At 35.5% G+C, this 17,611-nt stretch overlaps 1 protein-coding gene across 1 annotated transcript; it reads right to left on the reverse strand.

The window, feature by feature from the left end:
- Nucleotides 1-650: 650 nt before the first annotated feature.
- On the reverse strand, nucleotides 651-14,776 carry LOC100301883 (starch synthase IIa-1). Its single transcript, NM_001248867.1, is given in 8 exon segments — nucleotides 651-1,691; nucleotides 9,003-9,176; nucleotides 9,904-9,948; nucleotides 10,288-10,398; nucleotides 10,491-10,568; nucleotides 12,053-12,117; nucleotides 12,627-13,191; nucleotides 14,471-14,776. Coding segments are annotated over 8 exon segments (2,274 nt in total). The 5' UTR covers nucleotides 14,750-14,776; the 3' UTR covers nucleotides 651-734.
- Between the last annotated feature and the right edge of the window lie 2,835 nt (nucleotides 14,777-17,611).

Genomic DNA, 17,611 nt, shown 5'->3' on the forward strand with positions numbered 1-17,611 from the left:
CTTTTTTATAAGAGAATTAGCATATATCTTACTACATCAACATTTTCTTTTCCTAACCGATAGTCAACAACTAGAATTAGAATCCTTCATTGTCTACTTGTGTTCCAAACTACAAAAGGTAAAAAATGAGTAGTAAAATTTGTTAGAATTGATTAGATCAAATCATTGTATATCCATATTTTTATTAGGACAACAAATGTATCTGTGTTGTACAGAAGAAAAAACATGTTAAAAGACACATTTAATTTAAAAATATTACTAGAATAAAATTTTAATTTGCATCTTCGTTAACAATTGTAACACGCCGTACATATCTAGTTTCCATTACTTTGCTGTTGTTGATGCTTGGTGGAACATAGTTAGACACACCATTTCAGCATTGAAAGGTTAGAAACTTTGAAGGGAGGAGGGGGCAGTGACAAAAAACAGTTTTTCTTTCTGAAGGGGTAATACTCTACTTTATTAAGCCAAAAAGGACAATAAAGTTTCTAACCTTATTTTATATATTGCTGGATTGATGTTTTAGCTACATAGGTATGTGCCAGACATGACATATATAACAAGTGTATTATTACATAATCCTTAGTTTAGGGGCAAAAATGTTCCTCCAGGACCTGCAACATGAAGGTTTTAACAACTTGACCAAGTCCTTTCCCTGCACAGACCTTGATATCACTCAGCATGAGAGCACTCCATATTGATCAGTCTGCTTAGGTAGAGTAGAAGCCAAGAATTTACCATTGGTACTTAGCAGCAACAAGAACCTCCTCATACTGCTGAGCAGCATTGTCCCAACTAAGATCCTGCGTCATCCCTCGCCGTTGGAGCCCTTCCCAGCTCTGCTTATACTGCCTGAAGGTCAACAAGCAGTTCCCTAATGCATTTATTAACTTGTTAGTTTCTGCACTGTCAAATGTCCACCCAAGGCCCGACTCTTCAAATGGATTAAAAGGCTTCACTGTATCCCTCAATCCACCGACAGCATGTACAACTGGAATTGTTCCGTAATTCATGGCATAGAGTTGATTCAATCCACATGGCTCAAATCTTGATGGCATCAGCAATATGTCTGCACCTGCTGTTATCCGGTGAGCCATCTTGACCGAAAAGCCAACCCATCCTCTGACTTTGTCACGGTGTTGGGACTCAAACTGCCTAAGCATATCTTCTAAGTCCGGCCTTCCAGTTCCCAACATGACTAGCTGCACATCCTGGCCCACTATCCAAGGAATTGCTTCGGCTATGAGATCAATGCCTTTCTGTTGATCCAGCCTTCCAATGAATCCAAGTAACGGAACATCCTCACGGACAGGCAAACCGAGCTCCTTTTGCAAGGCGGCTTTGCACTGACGCTTGCCACTTTGCAGGGTCTCAAGGGTGTAGTTAGTGTATCCATCTGATTTCAAGTGAACATCAATCTTGGGGTTCCAATCTTTGGTGTCAATTCCATTCACAATTCCTCTCAATTTCCAGTCATTCTCATTTATGATCCCATGCAAACCCCAACCACCTTCAGAAGTTTTAATCTCCCATGCATATCCATGACTCACAGTGACAATCCGGTCAGCTGCCTTTAAACCAGCCGAAAAGATATTGAAGTGCTCACCTCCAACCGGGTCATATAATTTGAAAAGGTCTATGTAGTGTTCAGGTAAATCTGTGTAGCGGAAATCATCAATGGGGCCCCGTCCCTGCATGTAAAGTAAGTATGTGAATATTCCTTCTCTATATAAGAAAAAATGGAATATAAAACCCAACCATATGAAAATGAAATCAGCTTCAATAATTTGCCTTTTCAGTAGTTTTTCTTGTTCAAAGATAAAAGAATTGCATTTAGATACAACCCACAGCCATAAGCAAAGCAAACATAGATTCATCTGATAAGGAAATATTTTCTTGATTCCTTACTAAATTTCTCTAGCTATCTGGAAAGATATACGGACATTTTGCAGCATCCTCTATGGGTTTCAGAATGCTAGTTTATTACCAAAATCCGTTTATCACCGGCAAGATGCTGGGACCATGTTTTAAACTCGTGCAATGAAATTAATCATCAAGACATTTTTACATGCTTAATGTAATGGTGGGATCTTTACTATCCGGCATATATCGACAGAATATTTAAACAATTTGAGATTGGAGTGCAAATATAGGAGCATAGATGAACCAAACATAACAGTACCAGACAGACATACAAAGGTACTAATCCAAAGGCCTACATCCTTTCCTCTTTTACTTTTGTAATTAAAAAACCCTTGTATTTAACCTTTGGATAAAAGGTGATCATGGAATGCTAATCATTGTCATGGTGATATATCAAAAACAATAATTGTTTGCTTCTGTTATCCATTATTTTCCTCAATATATTCTACAGAAGGAAATTCATGTATACCTTTGCAGAAATATCAATAATATGAGCTGTTTAATCTGGGTATGTGGTTGTGCGAAAATCACAATGTCCATCAATATTTTATTCTTATTGCAAAAAACAATTGGACCAGTTGCAATGAATGATATATATATATATATGGGATTGCTAATGCACTCACTCTTTTTTTAGTATGAGTGCATTAGCAGCCAACACCAAAACATTGAGGCCAAAAACCCATCATTTCTTTTATTTAATTATTTCATTTCAAGATCATTATAGTAATTTATGTTTTATTTTAAAAATTAAAATATAAGATTTCTTCCCATTCTTCTCTCTCTACCATTTCCGCACTCTCTGATCTCTCACCATGCCACTGGCACATCTCACCAACCACCCACATTTATCTCAGTCATTCAAACCACCCATGAAATTCGTTGACGATGCCTTTGAATCTTTCCTTAAGAACGTGTTGAATAGAAATTTGGAAACTGCGGAAAGAGAAAAATGGAAAGAGGTTTTATTTTTTGCCAATCATTGATCTTCGAAATCATAATCGCGTCTCCATTCGCCGATCATAGTTTTTCAACCTCTCCTCAACACTAGGTTCTTCTCCAATGCTGATCCATTGCCTCAACCACAACATAAACAACCCTTGCCTCCCCCAATAAAAAAAGGAAAATTTGGGTTTTGGTTTTTGTGATAGAAGACTGAGAAATTTTTTATCCTTTTCTGTTGATGGTACGGAATCATAAAATTGAAACCTCATGAACTTGGGTGTTATAAATTCAATTCCGACAAATTGTATTATATTTTAAGGGCTGCTGTTACAAACAGTGATGTCTTCACAGTGGTGGGTGGAGATTGGAGAAGATGAAGAGAAAGAGGGAAGGAAACAGATACGTGAAAGATGGACAGAGGAGAGAGAAATTAGTTTTATTTTCTTAAATCAAACTTTAAATTACTATATTATCCTTAAAATAAATTAACTAAAACCAATGAGATAGGGATTTTTTTGCCTAAAAGTTTTGGTGTTGACTGTTAATGCACTCATAATAATAAAAAAAAAGAGTTAGTGCATTAGCAATCCTATATATACCAGAGTTAGTTTATAACTGTAGTCAGTTGACAGTTAGCTCTAGTTAGTCTTCAGTTACAACTGAATCCCAGCAATATATATACTGCTCTTGTAAGAGATCTCAGTGGCTTTTGTAATATCTTCTAAAGTCAATATACAAATCCCTTTTCTCTTTTCTAGAGTTTCTACATGGTATCTGATCTCTTTGATCCTTTTTCATGGCTTCCACAAACAGTGGTGCAACTTCGGCCAACAATGGTGGCCTGACTCCGGTAAACAACTCCGGTGCGACTCCGCTCAATGCGTTTCTGATGAATCAAGATGTTCCTTCCTTGTTTCCTATGACAAATTTTCTGATTCAAATCACAAAGAAGTTAGATGATAAGAACTTCTTGTTATGGCAACAGCAAATCAAGCCAGCAATCACTGCACTTGGACTCAATCGCTTCGTTGCGAGTCCTCAAATCCCTCCACGATATCTTTCTGATGAAGATCACGATCCTGATCGCATTAATCCTCTCTTCTCGATCTGGCAGAAATAAGATCAGTTTCTCCCTGTTTGGCTTCAGTCTACACTCGAGCTCCATGCTCGCTTAAGTTCTTGGATCGACACACTCATATCAAGTGTGGGACAAGAAGTGTGGGACAAGATTCATGCATATTTTCATCACCAGATGCAAACAAAGGTGCAACAGCTCCGATCAGAGCTCTGTCACACGACACTGGATAATCGTCAAGTTTTTTATTTCCTCTCTCAAATCAAAGCGCTCATTGATGCGCCCTTACCATTATCATAAACTTGAGTTTAGGTCCTCTGAATGTGTGTTTTTGGATTATTCACCCAGTCACAAGGGCTACAAATTACGTCCTCTTCTGGTAGAAGTTTTATTTCAAAAGATGTCATTTTTAATGAACATCAATTTTCTTATACAAAACTGTTTTCTACCTCTTCTTCCAGTTCTGTTCCTACTGGATCCTTTTCCACTACCTTACCTGTCCTTGAGTCTCTTTCTCATCCTCCTCCCTCTTCAATTTCACCTCAGCCTCAAAGCCAGATTTCCTCACCCTCTAAGTCTCCCAGTTCTGACATTGCTGTCTCTGTCACCTGAACCTGATCAATCTCCTACTCAGCATACAGCAACTTCCCAGATACTGTTCATTCTGGTACACTGCAGTCTGATGCTTGTAATATCCCATTTTTCGTAAATAAATTAAAAAGATTTTTTAGTAAAAAAAAATAAATAAATAGAGTTTTAAAAAATGGTGAAATTTTATAATTAAAAAATAAGAAGAAATAAATGTATTAAAATAATGGTTTGAAGGGAAAAAAAAGGATATTTAATTTATTCGTTTGATAGAAAATAAAATAAAGTATTTGTTTATAAAATAATAAATAAAGAAAAATAGAGTAAATAATAGGTTGTGAGTACCCTAGCTGTAAATAGAGGCATCTTAGGTCAGTTTTCAGATTGACGACACTCTCTACGCCTCCTCTTCCTCTCAATTTCGTTTTCCCTTTTCCTCCTCCCAAAACTCTCTTTTTTTTGCATACCACCAAACCTGTCTCAGAAAAACGATGATCTCGGCCTCAATTACCGTTGGATCGTCGTGAAATTTGAGTACCAGGTTCGAAACTCATTTTCGAACATTCTCACTGTTGGGAATTATGAAAACATGTCGGAGCAGAGAGAAATACCCTTTGCATCGTAGCTTTTTCTTTTCCCGCAGAAATCCAAAACTGTCTCAGTAAAACTACGATCCCAGACTCGTTAACCGTTGGATTGTCGTGAAATTTTGATGTAGTTCGCGATTCATTTCCGCATATCTTCACCGTTGGGATTTGCAAAATAACGTCTGTGGAGGGAGAAATACTCATCGCACGTAGACAATGGAATGGAGGTTTCAATCTCTTCTCCTTCTCTCTAAAGTTTGGGAACCCTATCAAAGCAGTTAGAGAAAAAACTTGAGGAATCTCAGGAAACCGCTAGAGATGCCGTTATTGCTGTCACAATACACACGTGAGCCCGCTTAAAGGTAAGGGATGAGTTTATCGCAATTAGGGTTAGAATGAACATGTATAGGGATTCTTAAAGGATCAAATTGAGATTTATTTTGGAATGTTTATTGTATTGAAATTCTTCTTGTATGATTATGTGAAATTGTTTGAGGGATTTTACTCCCCGTGAATTGAGAAATATTTTTGTATAATTTGTTTGTGTTTTGAATAAGATTAGCATAATAAATAGTTATATTGGGATTATGAAATTGTGATTGAAGTTATATATAAGTGATAAATTGAATATATGATGAATTGTAGAATAATATATTACTTTGAGATTATAATATTGTTATGGAGATTGAGTATAAGTACAAAATTGAACATGTGTTAATTTGTGAGATACATGTAAACCTATGATGGTGGATTGTGACATTATGAGATGTTAAATTGTGGGCATGATATTTGGTTGTGAATAAATGTGTGTGTTTAACACTTGATGCAACAATAATTGTGTTGTGAGCTGTGAACTATATAATAATCTGACCAATGTTTATGCGCAGTGTTAAAGAGAAAGTGTAGGTTCCTAGTTAGGAACCAGTGTTAAATTGTAGCACAATGTGTTAAACGTGTTTGAAACACGAGTGTGAAGTCATGGGTATTATATAATTCATGAGCAGTGTCTGCTTGCAAAAATTGTTTTAGGGGTTGGAGCTGAATCAGGAAGGTGAACCGCTAACGGATTCTTCGGAGTCTAGGCATTAGGGGTAAAGACACTCGGTTTGAGTGCTCCTTTAAGTCTATGTTGATCCCATATGATTGGAACATTCTCGCAAAACGGAGTGACCCTGACGGGTCACCTTATGATTTTACTTAGTGATAGTGACCTGACATACCCATTGTGTGGTGTGTCTGGTTATGTACTCCTAAACACCCCAAGGTGATTTTTCACTGACATGGTACCACATTGCATGTAGACTTGAGTCTTAATATAATTGTTGCATAACGCTTGCTAATTGTTTATTATGAAATTGATGAGTGCTATTGCGTCTTGACTCGAGTGTGTGATTCATGTGTAATGTGATTAGTGATTGAAAAAAAATGAATTTTAAAGATAAAGTGGTGAAATAACATGAGTTGTATTAAGTTGAGTTATGTTATAAATATTTCCATAATTTATTTTAATTACGTCTTGTTTATTTGTTTTGTTATTTTTTGTGTGATAACTCACTCCCTGTGTGCTATTTGTGTTTGGATCCTATGATGATCTCGAATCTTGTGTTCGTGGGAACAGATGACTAGGTGGATGACTTTAAAGAATGTCGTGCAAGAGGAAGTTGGGACACAATGCTCTGATAGGATGTGACATTGAGGATGAGTTTTTATTTTAATTGCATGATGTTATTTTATTTTATTTTACCTCACTGATTTAACAAAATATTTTTTTGTAAACTTTGATGGCCTTGTTTTGAGCCGAATATGTTTTTAATAAGTCTTATTTGGTAATAGTGAAGTAAATGTGAACCTTTTACCCACGTAAATTTGTTGATCAATATTTTTATATGTTTTATTTGTTTATATGTATGTCGGGGTAGATGGTGTCACAATGCTCATCCTCAGTTGTCTCCAACTAAACCTCAGAATTCCCCACCAACCTCTCTTGTCAGACCAGAAAGTGTGCATCCTATGGTTACAAGAGCTAAAGCTGGAATAGTACAGCCAAGGATTCATCCTTCCTTGCTTCTTGTTCATACTGAACCCAAGTCAGTGAAACAAGCACTTCAAGACTCCAAATGGTTTTCTGCTATGACTGATGAGTTTCAGGCTCTTAAAAGGAACAATACTTGGACCCGAGTTCCTCTTCCTCCCCACAGAAATGCAATTGGATGTAAGTGAGTATTCAGAGTCAAGGAGAACTCTGATGGCAGTATAAATAGGTACAAAGCCAGATTGGTGGCTAAAGGTTTTAAGCAAAAGTTTAGGTTTGATTTTCATGAGACATTCTCTCCTGCGATTAAAACAGTAAAAATTCGGGTGATTTTAACTCTTGCTATCACTCACAAGTGGTGATGTAAATAATTCCTTTCTTAATGGGCTGTTAGAGGAAGAAGTTTACATGACTCAACCTCCAAGTCTTGAGTCCTCAGATAAGTCCCTTTGGATAGAGCAATTTATGGGCTCAAAACTACTTTGCTGCAGTTTGGGTTTACTGACAGCAAATGTGACCCATCTTTATTCATTTACAAGACTTCTTCCACTATTAGCCATATTTTAGTGTTGTTGATGATATTATTATCACAGGTAATTCACCTTCTTTGGTTCACAAGTTAATTCAGCAACTCAATGCCTCATTCTGTCTCAAACAGCTGGGTTCTCTAGACTATTTTTTGGGGATTGAAGTTCATTCATTGTCCAGTGGAGCACTCTTAATGACTCAATCCAAGTACATTCGAGATCTGTTGCAAAGGAAAAATATCTTGGAGGCAAAGCCCATTTACTGCAGGATCCTTCTTTTTACAGGTCTGTTATTGGACCCCTGCAGTATGTGACTGTCACTCATCCTGAACTCAGTTTTGCTGTTAACAAGGTTTGCCAATTCATGGCCTCACCTTACCTTAAAGGTGCTCTCTATTCTGGTCTTATTCTGTGCCCTGCTTCTCCTCATCAACACCTTTCCATTAGGGGCTTTTGTGACTCTGACTGGGCTTCACACCCAGATGACAGAAAATCTACTTCTGGTGCAGCAGTGTATGTTGGCCCTAACTTGGTATCTTAGTGGTCCAGAAAGCAGAAAGTGGTCTCCAAGTCCAGAACTGAAGCAGAATATAGGAGTTTAGCTGCTGCGACAGCTGATATCCTCTGAATTCAGACTCTCCTCCAAGAACTTGCAGTTCCTCATACTACACCTCTAGTGCTTTGTGACAATTCAAGTGCAGTGCAGCTAGCTCATAACCCAGTTTTACATGCTAGAACCAAACAGAGTTAGATATTTTTTTGTAAGAGAAAAGGTTCTCGCCAAGCAGCTAGTGGTTCAGCATATCCCTGGGACAGACCAGTAGGCAGATCTTCTTACTAAGCCTTTGTCTCCTTAGTGTTCCAAACTCAATGAGCTACCTTTGGTTTCTCAGCCTCATTGAGTTTGCAGGGGGAGGGGGGGTAAGTGTATATGAGTAACTAACTCTGGTTAATTTATAACTGTAGTCCGTTGACAGTTAGCTCTAGTTAGTCTTACTGAATCTCATCAGTATAAATACTGCTCTTGTAAGAGATCTCAGTGGCTTTTGTAATATTTTCTAAAGTCAATATACAAATCCCTTTTCTCTTCTCTAGAGTTTCAACATATATATAGTCAAATGAGAGATGAGAACATGAGAGGAGTAAATCTTGACCTTTTAATTAAAATGGATGGTTAAGAATAAATTTAGGTAAAATAATCTAGACAATCCGTACATGGTTGTATGGTCAAGCTTAACACCTCTCACACTCAATAGATATGTCTATTAATATATTCTTTCTTTTCACAAAAATGAACTGACTATATATCTAGATAGAGAATGAACCTGGTGTGCTATGTTATGAATCACAAGAACAGATCTTGTGTACTTCATTAAACCATGGTCACGATAATATGCTTTCAGATACACTGGCAGCAAAGCAGTATGCCAATCATTTGCGATGAAGGCCAAATTTCCATCTCCATAGCAAACTCCACCACAAGGAACATGCCAAGGAACCTGAAAATCATTAACTTCGTTTATCCATTGAAATTAGACAGATATAAGGATTTCATAAAAAACACATCTGCAGATTGATTTTTGACTGTTGATAAAAAATGATTTGGATAAACCATGTCAACTACTCTGTTATTTGAGAATAATACTATCAAATGTTACTGAAAATGCATCCTACTTTATAGACCTTGTCATTTCCATGTGGTAAAACTTCACAGAAATTTCTTCGGGACCTAGGGTTAAGTCAAAAGGTGTATATTTGCATATTTCCTGTGGCAGTCCTGTCTATTAAACAGCAATCCATGAAAGGATACATAAAAATGATTATAAAGAGATATTATTAGGAGAGATTCTCAAAAGTAGTAATCTCTGACAAATGAAGATGGAGAAGCCCCATGATGTCATATTGGAAGCCTGGTATGGCAAGGATCTTTGTTTGATCACGAAAGTAGAACTTATGCTAGTCAAATTGGCTGGAACAACAAATCTACTAGTCATTTCCTATTTTCACCATTTTAGCCCAGTGTAATGCAGATTAATGTATTTCAAGTTGCTTGAAACCGACTATTTACATCTAAAATTGGGTATAATGATACATTTAGTTTCAATCCTTTTTATAAAAAAAAATTAGCATATGTATTTTGATAAAATGATATTTCAGGTAGATAATTGTCACAACTGAGTATCCCCCATAGTTGATTTAGTCACTAAAATCATTTAGTTCGTGTACCTCAGCAGCTGCCTTGCAAAACAACACCATGCGTTTTAGAATATCCTGTTCCATTAAAGAACATGAACTGAGTCAAAAAGAAATAAATAAGAGCAGAGAAATAGTTATAGGTAACTGAGCAGTCTTGAATATATGGCAATGCAGGATGAGTTTGTAGAATACCTTAAATCAAAACAGCACAGGATTTTGGTCATTCATCTCATAAGTCATAATCATTTTGCTAAGGCAGGAAACAAATAATTCACAAAATAAGACAGTTCACTCCCCCCCCCCCCCCCCCTCCCTTTTTTCCTCTATTTACCCCCTTGAAAAGAAGAATGTTACAGTTTATGACAATGGAAGTACTTAATGGAAATCTTCAACTCAACAAAAATAGATTACTACCTCTCGGTTTCCCCCATATATGTTATCCTGTAAATGGCGAAAGTTTGGACTGTCAATAAAAACGAAGTCAACACCATCAATATAAGAGTGGAAATATGTTACTTCCATGTCCTGTAAAGGAAAAACATTGGTGTGTTACAACACCAAGGTAGTAGCAATCCAATGAATTATAATTGATTAAGAATAGACTGGCTGCTCCAAACCTGACCATCTACTTTGTATCGTTTCCATACTCCTATATCTTGTGCGTCAGCATAATGACTATACCGAGGTACTACAACCTACAAAGAAAATGAAAAGAAAGAAAAAAAGAAAATGGAAATAGAAATAAAAAAGGAACTTGAAATTCATTTAAGTATCTAATAATTATCTGATGAGACGTCAAGCTGTCATTGCAATTCTCATTTAGTGTACATAAGGGAAAGACAGATAAAAATTTATTTGAGGGGAAGTTCAGATACTTCCCAAAGCTATGAAATATAGGCCTAGAGAGTCCCCCATAGCCATATCTGGAATTTCTGTGGGAAGTACAAAAAAAGACAAAGAACAACACTTGAAGAGCAGAACCAAGCAAATTTAAAAATAATTTGCAGTAACTCATCAGGAATCAGGATAGATTATGTGCTAGATTAAGATATGCTCAAATTGGTTAGACATAATCAGCAGCTTATAAAAGTAAATAGTTGTTTGTAGTCTCTACTACAGTCATCAGACATATGATCTGGCTTACAGTCATTGATTAGATTAACACTATAATAAGATATTCTGTAAATTGTGATGCCTTTATAAAAGATCTCTCTATTATTTATTTCTTTGAAACATTTTCTGATCTGAAGATGATAAGCACCCAAGCACTTGGGGAACCCTTCCTTAAAAGCTCTCCAACAACAATAACTAGCTTTTATGATGTGGTTCTCCCAAGGTTCTTGTCAGAAGAACAATGAGGCTAAGAGCAGGTTTTTGGATTATTATTTTAAGATTTCAAAAGATCTTTATTGTTTTTGAAATTTCAAAATATCACAAAGCATTTGGATAATTTGAGAGGTGCTTACTACTCCTGAACTGGATGGGCAAGTGGCCAAAAAAAATGAGCATTATGATTTTCTCCAAAGATGACAAGGATGAGGACAAGGAGATTGTTAAGATGGAATCCCAAAAGGGATAAGCATAGGGAAAAGGATGCTACCACTATGGCAACTCATTTCCCCAATTTCAGCCTTGAGAACAAGGTTGAACTTCATGAGCATGGCATTGATGGGAGTCATGGCACCAAAAAAGATTAGTTAGTTAGAGTAGTTATAGTATTGATTGGGAAATTAAAATTGCTAAGAGAGGGTTTATCAAAGAAAATATATGTTGAGAGTAGGGACTTGGATTGAACAACAAGAGGTGGAACAATTTAAGGGGTATTCAGATTTGTCCATTTTGGGAAACCGACCAATGACTTGACTGTAAAAGGAGAAACCCTTGGAAAGAGGATTATTTTCTTTGGTCTCTATATTTCAGTGCAGTTATTTCTGTATCTCTCATCTATCTTTCTAAAATCTAATAATTTTATCTTCAAGTTGTCATCAACTCTATCTATAGTATTATTCCTCTTACACTATGGAAAGAAGATTTAATAAGCAATGAGAACGAAGGAAACAATGATCAGACTCATCTAAGTGGTTCTTTGTCAAGTAAGGAGTATATCTAAAGAGCAAGTTCTCTTCCCAAATATGTGATAGTGATACTCTGTCAGTTCATTAAAGGAATAGCATGTTACCATAACTCTGTGTCCACGCCTAGCCAAAGCCTTAGGTAATGATCCAGCAACATCTCCAAGACCACCTATTAGTTCAGGTATAAGTCTGTAAGTTACATCAAAACAAAGCAGCATGCACAGAATGACAACCAAATATTGAAGAATTGGAAAAGTGGGACAGTTCCATGAACTTGCTTCAAGTAAGTAGTTGCATCAGAAGAATGCTTACGAATGGGAATATATACCCCGTTAGAGTGATAACTTGTTAGTGCCATAATTCAAGAACAAGGCTTGGAATGATAAATCTAAAACTCAAAAAACAAAAATTACACCGCCCCTCCCTCCCTTTACATGCCTCCTTTGGTGTCTAAGATACAAGTTACACCAAAATTGGTATAAGTATGGTAAGGTATCTTCTAAATGCAAATTTATTTCGAATGGTGAATCATCAGGCTGGTGAACAAGTTGCCAACAGAATCAGCCACTTGTCAAATTTCTTTCAAATTGTCAATAGTAACTATCTGGGCTTGTCACAAAGCAACCCAGCAGCATACATTCATTAAAGAACACATTCCATAGAAATAATGTTAGTTACCTGTTTTGACGAAGGGAGCACATTCTGCTGCAACCAATATGACATTCATGACATTGGCCCCAGCCAACGGTGGGGGGTTTTCACCTTTACTCTCCACATTGTCGCCTTCATTAGCAACCTCCTTTGTACTTGATTCACTCAAAGCTTCAAGTATTTCAATCTTTCGATTAGAGGTTTCAGTGCTACGTGGGATTTCACTTGTCAGGGTATCAGGTGTTATTGTCTCATATCTCTTGCTATTCAACTGTTCATCAAAATATAGCCTAGGTGAAGCCTTTTCAACAGGAGACAGATTATCATCTTCCTCTTCACCTTTGTCCAAACCGAGATCAATGCCTACAAATGAGACATCTGGTATTTCCTTCTCAATAGATTGGACATAATTGCTTGAAACAAGAACACCATTTTCGTTCTCAACAGCACTGCCTCTTTTGGCTGAACCTTTCTGCGGAATTGAGTCACTTGACAAGGATTCGTCACTGTGCTCATAAGAAATGCTGTCTCCTTCTATTTCAGGAGTGCTTTCACTATTTATTGAAGAAACCAGTTTCCTTCTTTCAGAAATCTACAATAGACAATAAAGCTAAATAATATCACCACATGAATGCTTATAGTAACATGTAGGATTAATAAAGCATATAAGAAGAAATAAATAAAAAAGAAAAAAATATGCTCACACACACAAACACAAAAAAAATAAAAAATTGTAACTTGTATAATCAAGTAATCAACTCAACTATCACAGTGAAGAAACTTAAGAGCCTCAAATCCCTTGAAATTGCCCATAATTTCCTGACTAATAATTATGATCTTATAAATTATAACTAAGTTCAGACTAATGGTTTCTACATGAATAAAGTTTAAAATGTACCCTTAAATAACATTGTCAAAATCTATAAAGCACTGATTATTTTATTTGTTTCACATGTCTGTATCCAATATGTATCTGATACCGATACAAGTACTTCACCGGCATATTGGTGAAGAATCCAATACAGCTATATGAGACATAGAAGCGTGTATAACCAGAAACATGTTCAACCTAAGAATATATAACCAGCTAAATCAATTCAAATGACAAAGTGTCATAAAGATCCTCTCTATTATTCAAAATTCAATTGAATTTCCACTAATTAACTTTTAGAAAGTGAATATATTATACCCAATAGCCAGTAGCAATATCATCTGGCATTTAATGGAATTTTCACTTTTATAAAAAAACAAAAAATTCAAAGACTCACGTTCTATTTTGTGATTCAGTTAATTTGAGCTATCATCTCAACTATTCTAATCATATCTTTATCACCTCTGCCAAAAAAAATTCAATTCCTTAGCACTTCGTCCTTAAATCAATAACAACAGGCAGGACCTCACAACCAGACACAGTCAAATAGTAATTCCAAATGACACATTTGTACAAGAGGAAGACCCACAACAAGTGAATCCGCGAAAAGTTGCCATTGCTACAGCATGATCAATTACTTTGGGACCAGGGGGCTTTAACAAAGCATACTTATTATTAGCCATTGCTTTACTCTATTTAATCTCACCTTTCCAAGAGGAAAAGAGATTATCTCCTTTATTTTTCCAACAAAGTCCTAATTCCCCAATCTCAATAAATCAATACAGATATACAATAAAGGACCAGAAACTATAATCGAAGGTCCTATCCAGCTTGAACAATATTGCCTCACATGGAAGATACCCGCTGTCTAAAAAGGTATAAAAAAAATTAAATAAATCAACACCAATATTGGTCTCAACATAAATGATAAACCCTTTTGGGACAACATAAAGACGGAACCCTGGACCCTTTATAATAAAACACATTCCAAACCCAATACCTGTTGAAGCAATTCCCTTTGCAAAGCAAGAACCTTCTTACTCTTCTCAATTGTGGCCTGAAGCACTTCCTCTGACTCATCCTTATCCTCACTTGTCCCAGAACTCTTCCCTAAAGCACTTATGTGCTTATTCTTCTCCACCAAACACAACAAACCCCTACTACTACACCTATGGTTCACTCTTCCACGCCCCCATCCTCTTACTAACGATGAAGCATTCACAGTGTTAAACTTTGGTGAAGAAAACTTGTGATTCCTGTTCTGAAGCATCATCATCATCAAAGTGGAGTCGGCATTGGCTTCCACAAGAAACGGTAAAGAACCCATCGATGCCATCACCAATGGATCGAGAAGAACAAGAATCGAGGCGAAAATTGGGGAGACCCAGATGGTGAAAACGAGAGATCAGCGAAGTTATGCAAATGGGTCGGAGTGAAATGAAGAAAAGAGTGAGTGTAATCAAAAGGTGAAGGCTTTTGTTTAGAAACTGAAAATGGGAAATAAAAAAATAAAACATGGAATGATGTTTTTTTTTTTTTGGATTAGAGCTTAAGATGACCACAAGTTGGTTACATAAAAGGGTCCCATTGTTAATTTATTTGAGTGGTGAGTGTCGCAAAAAACATAAACGTGAAATTTTACGAACCAGTCCATGATCATCTGGTTTCATCGTGCTGTCGGGTACTTAAAGTGAAGCGTTGTACACTTGTCTTGTTCTTGTGCAATTGGGATTTAACCTGCTGTGAACTTTCCATTTTGTAATCAGGGTAGGTTTGAGTTTGACTTGGTGCTAAACGAGTTGGATTTACTTTTTTTTTTATGACAAACGAGTTGGATTAAAAATTGAGTTTAATTTTTACATACCTTTACTATAAATTTTTATGAGAAAATAGGTGATGCATTGGCCCACATTATACAAGAATTTTATATTGTTATTTACTTATAAATTAGGTTTAAATATATTTTTTCATATAATTTAGTATTTTATTATTTTTATTTCTATAAAAAATTATTTTAATTCTTATTAAATATATTTATTTTGTTTTTTTTAACATTTTTTCTCTGTTTGTACTGTTTAAATTTTTAAATTATAAAGACGAAAAATATATCTAAACCTATAAATTATTATATATGATAAGTTAATTAACTTATATAATAATTATCTTAAAAATTATATTAAGTTATTAACAATAATTTTTAATTAATTGGTAATGTAAAAGTATTCTAAAATGTTATGACTATTAAACTAAATTTTTGTTTTATAAATTAATCTAAAATTATAATGTATATAATTTTAAAAATAATTATTATAAATATCGATAAATTTATCAAGAATGATGAAAGTATTTTATTGTTTAATAAAATTATAACCTATATGATTTTATTATATAAATGTATATGACAATTGTGATAGAAAGATAAATTATTTAATTATTTTTTGCCGCATGATAAATTATTTCATTCTTTTACACTTGTATTTATTCACTATAATAAATGAATATAATGGCATATGTTACTATTTACATAAGTTTCTCCTCTTGCACATTTGGCAAAATACATGTAAAAGATTTTTTTATTTTTTTTATTCAAACCTGTAGAAGAATATGATTTTTTTTCTTCTAAGAAAAGTAGTAGAACAAGAAAATGCTCTACAATCAACCAAATAAAAATGGAGCATCCTCACGGTTTTGTTTTCTCTAGAAGTGCAATGGCAATGCAAGCATGAGTAATGAAACTCTGGACGGCAGAGGTGACTAGCAACATTTCAAGGTTTCATTTCGTGACAAGATAATGGAGAATAAGGAGAAGCCTCCTCCAAGACATAATAAGTTGATTTACTAAAGGAGAATTTGGCCAAGATAGTCTATAAGTATGAAAATCACATGAAACTAATGGTGGTGATAGATATTAGATTTTTATAATGTGAGTTTAGGTCTAACTCAATCTTAAAAGTTAGTTCAAGGGGGAGGATTATTCCTCACTTATATACTCTAATTTGATTTTATTTTTAGTTGTGGGACTTAGATTTTTTTTAATATTGACTTCGTGGTTGATGGTATTTAATTTGTGCACCATGGCAAGATGGTTTGTGGTTAAACTATTGGGTTAAAGGATTGGTTATCTCACCATGAAGGATAGGCCAAACAAAATGTGGAAACTTGATACAAGCTTAGGAAGGTAGTTAGGAGTTGGCTGACATGTCCAGAGTTAGTTAGATTTGATTCTGTTAGTTTTATGTTAGTTTTCCCCAATTGGCAAGTTGTTAGGCAGTTAGTTGTTAGAAGCTATAAGTAGCAATTGGTGGTTAGGAAGCATTTGCAAGCCAGGATTTGTAATCATCTTCCTTCTTGTAATTTCTTCCTCTAATAATGAAAAGCATGACCACCATGCTCATCGGAATTCATTCATTTCATTGAGTTCCCTTGTTTGTTCAAGAACTTCGAATTCTTTTAGTTGATTTCCTTGTTCTGCTATATCAATTGTATCATCAAGCATGTTCTTTCCTTGGTGATCAAGCAATGGTAGAGAACACGCACAGTCAAGCTTCCTTCGTGAAATGAAAGAATGTCTCAACAGCAAAATGGAATCAAGATTTGTCAAGCTCACTACTTCCATGCAACAAACAATACACGGAATGTTTCAACAGAGGCAACAAGACTCTCCAACATCAAGCAATCAACCTAGAGGTGAGAGATCTAGCCCTTATTCTTGTGGCACTCGATTGGCTAGGTTGGACTTTCCAAGATTCAATGGTGAAGGAATAAAACAATGGTTGATCCAATGTGAAACTTTTTTTTCTGTTGATAATACACCTGATGAATTCAAAGTACGTTTAGCAGTAGTTCATTTTGAAGGGAAAGCATTCCAGTGGCATAATGCTTACATAAAATCCGTAGGATTGGAGAATTTACCCTCTTGGAATGAATATCACATCTTGTTACTTGATCATTTTGGAGATGTTTGTGAAGATCCTATGGCGGATTTAATGAAACTTAGGCAGACAGGATCCATCATAGAGTATCATAAGGAGTTTGACTCAATTATATCAAGAGTAGATCTTTTTTATGAGCATTAACTTAGCTACTTTTTAGGAGGATTAAAACAAGAGGTTCGGATGATTGTTCGAATGTTTCAGCCTAA

This window comes from Glycine max, chromosome 13 (genome assembly GCF_000004515.6).
Source record: "Glycine max cultivar Williams 82 chromosome 13, Glycine_max_v4.0, whole genome shotgun sequence".
NCBI lineage: Eukaryota > Viridiplantae > Streptophyta > Magnoliopsida > Fabales > Fabaceae > Glycine > Glycine max.